We start from the raw sequence: 3,083 nt of genomic DNA on the forward strand, positions 1-3,083 counted from the left end.
AGTTTCGTTAGTAACGTTTTTTACGAGTCATTTATCAGATTCAATTAGAGACATAAAATCTTAGATATGTTTTTGATCGTAGTGAAGACTGAAGACAGGTCAATAAAACGTGCATTGGACGCCAATTGCATTCGACTATCTCAAGTCAGAGATAGCGACAGCACTAACATTGGACACACAACACTGCTATTTTAGCCCCTTGCCGCACGGGCTGCTACTGCTAGCTAGCTAGCAACTTCTCAATTCGTCCTCTCCCCTTCCTTCAAACAAAACTTCGTTCTCTTCTCTCTCCGGCGGATCGACCTCTCCCCGCTAGCTCCGGCATTTATCTCCGCCATGCATCGTCTCCGTCATTTTGCTCTCCATGTGCTCCTTCTCGTCATAGCGCATGCACCCTTGCCCTCCGCCGCGGTAGACACGCTACGGCCCGGCCAAGCACTTGCCGGCTGGAAGAAGCTCGTCTCTGCCAACGGCAAGTTCGCGCTCGGCTTCTTCCAGCTCCAACCAGGGAGCTCCTACTACCTCGGCATTTGGTTCGACGAAGTCCCCGTGCTGACTCCAGTGTGGACAGCCAACAGGGACAACCCGGTATCCAACTCCACCTCGCCGGAGCTCACCATCTCCGGCGACGGCAACATGGCTGTCGTCTTAGCTGAGAGCGGCACCACCACCGTCTGGTCTACCTCTACCGAGGCCAACGCAACAAGCAACGACACCGTCGCGGTGCTCTTGGACAGCGGCAACCTCGTCCTCCGCAGCTCCTCCAACTCGTCGCTCGTATTCTGGGAGAGCTTCGACTACCCGACGGACACCCAGCTACCCGGCGTAAAGATCGGGTGGGACAAGGTCACAGGCTTGGACCGCCGGCTTGTTTCGAGGAAGAACTCCGTCGATCTGTCCTCAGGTCTATACTCGTCGACGATGGGCCACGACGGGGTCGCCAGGATGCTGTGGAACTCGTCTGCCGTGTACTGGTCTAGCACGTGGACCGGTGGGTTCTTCAGCGCGATACCGGAGATGTCCGCAGGCTCCCCTCTCGCCAACTTCACCTTCGTCGACAACGCCCGAGAGGTCTACTTCACCTACAACATCTTCGACGAGAGCACGGTCATCCGCACCACGCTGCATGTCTCCGGCCGGAACCAGGTGCGCGTGTGGACCGGGCAGGACTGGATGACGGTGAACAACCAGCCAGCGCACCAGTGCGACGCGTACGCTGTCTGCGGCCCTTTCACCGTCTGCACGGACAGCGCTTCCGACGCGGATCCTTCCTGCGACTGCATGAGGGGGTTCTCCGTACGGTCGCCGGCGGAGTGGGCGGTCAAGGACAGGACGGGCGGGTGCGTCAGAAACACTCCGCTCAACTGTGCTGCCGACGGTAGGAACAGGACAGGTGTGCCAGCTGACAAGTTCTACTCCATGCCAGGCGTTAGGCTGCCCCAGAATGGCCGCCAGTCCATGCCGAACGCGTCGAGCGCGATCGAATGCGCGCAGGCTTGTTTGAGTAGTAACTGCTCTTGCACCGCGTACTCTTACGGCGGCGAAGATGGGTGCTCCCTGTGGCATGGCGAGTTAGTTAACGTAGCTGCTGACGGTAACGAAGGGATGATTTACCTTCGCCTTGCTGCGAAAGAGCTAGAGAGTGGGAAAGGCAACAGGATTGCCATGGTAGCTGGTGTTGCCGCTTTGGTTTTGGTTCTCGTCGTCGTCGTAGTGATTTGCAGCAGGCGGAATAATGGGAAGTGGTGGTCTAGACCCATAGCTGACAGTGATAAAGGCGGTAGCGTCGTTGGCATAGCTACGTTCAAGTATGCTGACCTGCAAGACGCGACGAAGAAGTTCTCGGAGAAGCTAGGCGCGGGTGGCTTCGGCTGTGTGTTCAAGGGGCGCCTAGCAGGTGACTCGACCGACATAGCAGTGAAGAGGCTCGACGGAGCTCTGGGCAACGTACAGGGAGAGAAGCAGTTCAGGGCAGAAGTGAACTCGGTCGGATTCATCCAGCACATAAATCTGGTGAAGCTGATCGGGTTCTGCTGCGAGGGCGACAGGAGTCTACTCGTGTACGAGCACATGCCGAACGGCTCCCTGGACTCCCACCTGTTCCAGAGCTGTCGCCGTCGTGCAGCTCTAGACTGGAGCACCAGATACCAGATAGCTCTCGGGGTTGCCAGAGGTCTAGGGTACCTGCACCACGGCTGCCGGGACTGCATCATACACTGCGACATCAAGCCACAGAACATACTTCTGGACGCGTCTTTCGCTCCAAAGATCGCGGATTTCGGGATGGCCAAGTTTCTCGGGAGGGAGTTCAGCCGCGTCGTGACCACGATGCGAGGAACCGTCGGGTATCTTGCTCCGGAATGGATCAGTGGGACGCCTGTTACTCCCAAGGTTGACGTTTACAGCTACGGGATGGTCTTGCTAGAGCTCGTGTCGGGGAAGAGGAACTATGTCGAGCATTCGTCCAGTCGTGCCGAAGGCCAAGGAGACTATCTGCCCGTGCAGGCTGCGCACAAGCTTCTCCATGGAGATGTTCTGAGCGTTGTGGATGCGGACTTGCAAGGTGAGCTGAACGTGGAGGAAGCTGAACGAGTCTGCAGAGTCGCGTGCTGGTGCATCCAGGATCTTGAGTCGGATCGGCCCACGATGATTGAGGTGGTGCAGTTTCTGGAGGGAATATGCCAAGTAGAAATTCCCCCGATGCCAAGGCTACTCACTGCTATTGCCGGAAGCGGATCACATCAGACGAGAGTGTCATCTCTGTAGCTTTTCAAACATCAGTTTTGCCTTGTAGTGTATAAATAAATTTATTTTTTGTAACGTGTAATATTATGTCTCTTGGCGTATAAATGAATTTTTTCCTACAACATGTGATATTTCCAAGAGTTTTTACTCTAAAATTGTTAATTGTAGAAACATTTTCGTAAGAGTTGTTTTCTATATCTTTTCACTCTTCAACGGTTTTTCTATATCTTGTTTGCAGGATGGAGAATCGTTCTTGTTTATATATTAAGATCACCTATTATATTTGCAGGGTGGGGGCTTGCTTGAAGTGAGCTAATATTTGTAGTTGCTATATATTA

The 3,083-nt window shown here is 54.4% G+C and overlaps 1 protein-coding gene across 1 annotated transcript; it reads left to right on the plus strand.

The window, feature by feature from the left end:
- The first annotated feature begins 238 nt into the window (after positions 1–238).
- Positions 239–2,867, plus strand: LOC109942750 (G-type lectin S-receptor-like serine/threonine-protein kinase At2g19130). The gene has a single exon (XM_020545263.1). It carries the CDS (start codon positions 337–339, stop codon positions 2,764–2,766), a length of 2,430 nt encoding a protein of 809 aa, XP_020400852.1. The 5' UTR covers positions 239–336; the 3' UTR covers positions 2,767–2,867.
- The last annotated feature ends 216 nt before the right edge of the window (positions 2,868–3,083 follow it).

Source organism: Zea mays, chromosome 10, assembly GCF_902167145.1.
Source record: "Zea mays cultivar B73 chromosome 10, Zm-B73-REFERENCE-NAM-5.0, whole genome shotgun sequence".
NCBI lineage: Eukaryota > Viridiplantae > Streptophyta > Magnoliopsida > Poales > Poaceae > Zea > Zea mays.

What these genes read in the sequence shown, in the direction of transcription:
- LOC109942750 (XM_020545263.1), top strand. Translation starts at nt 337, where the DNA reads ATGCATCGTCTCCGTCATTTTGCTCTCCATGTGCTCCTTCTCGTCATA.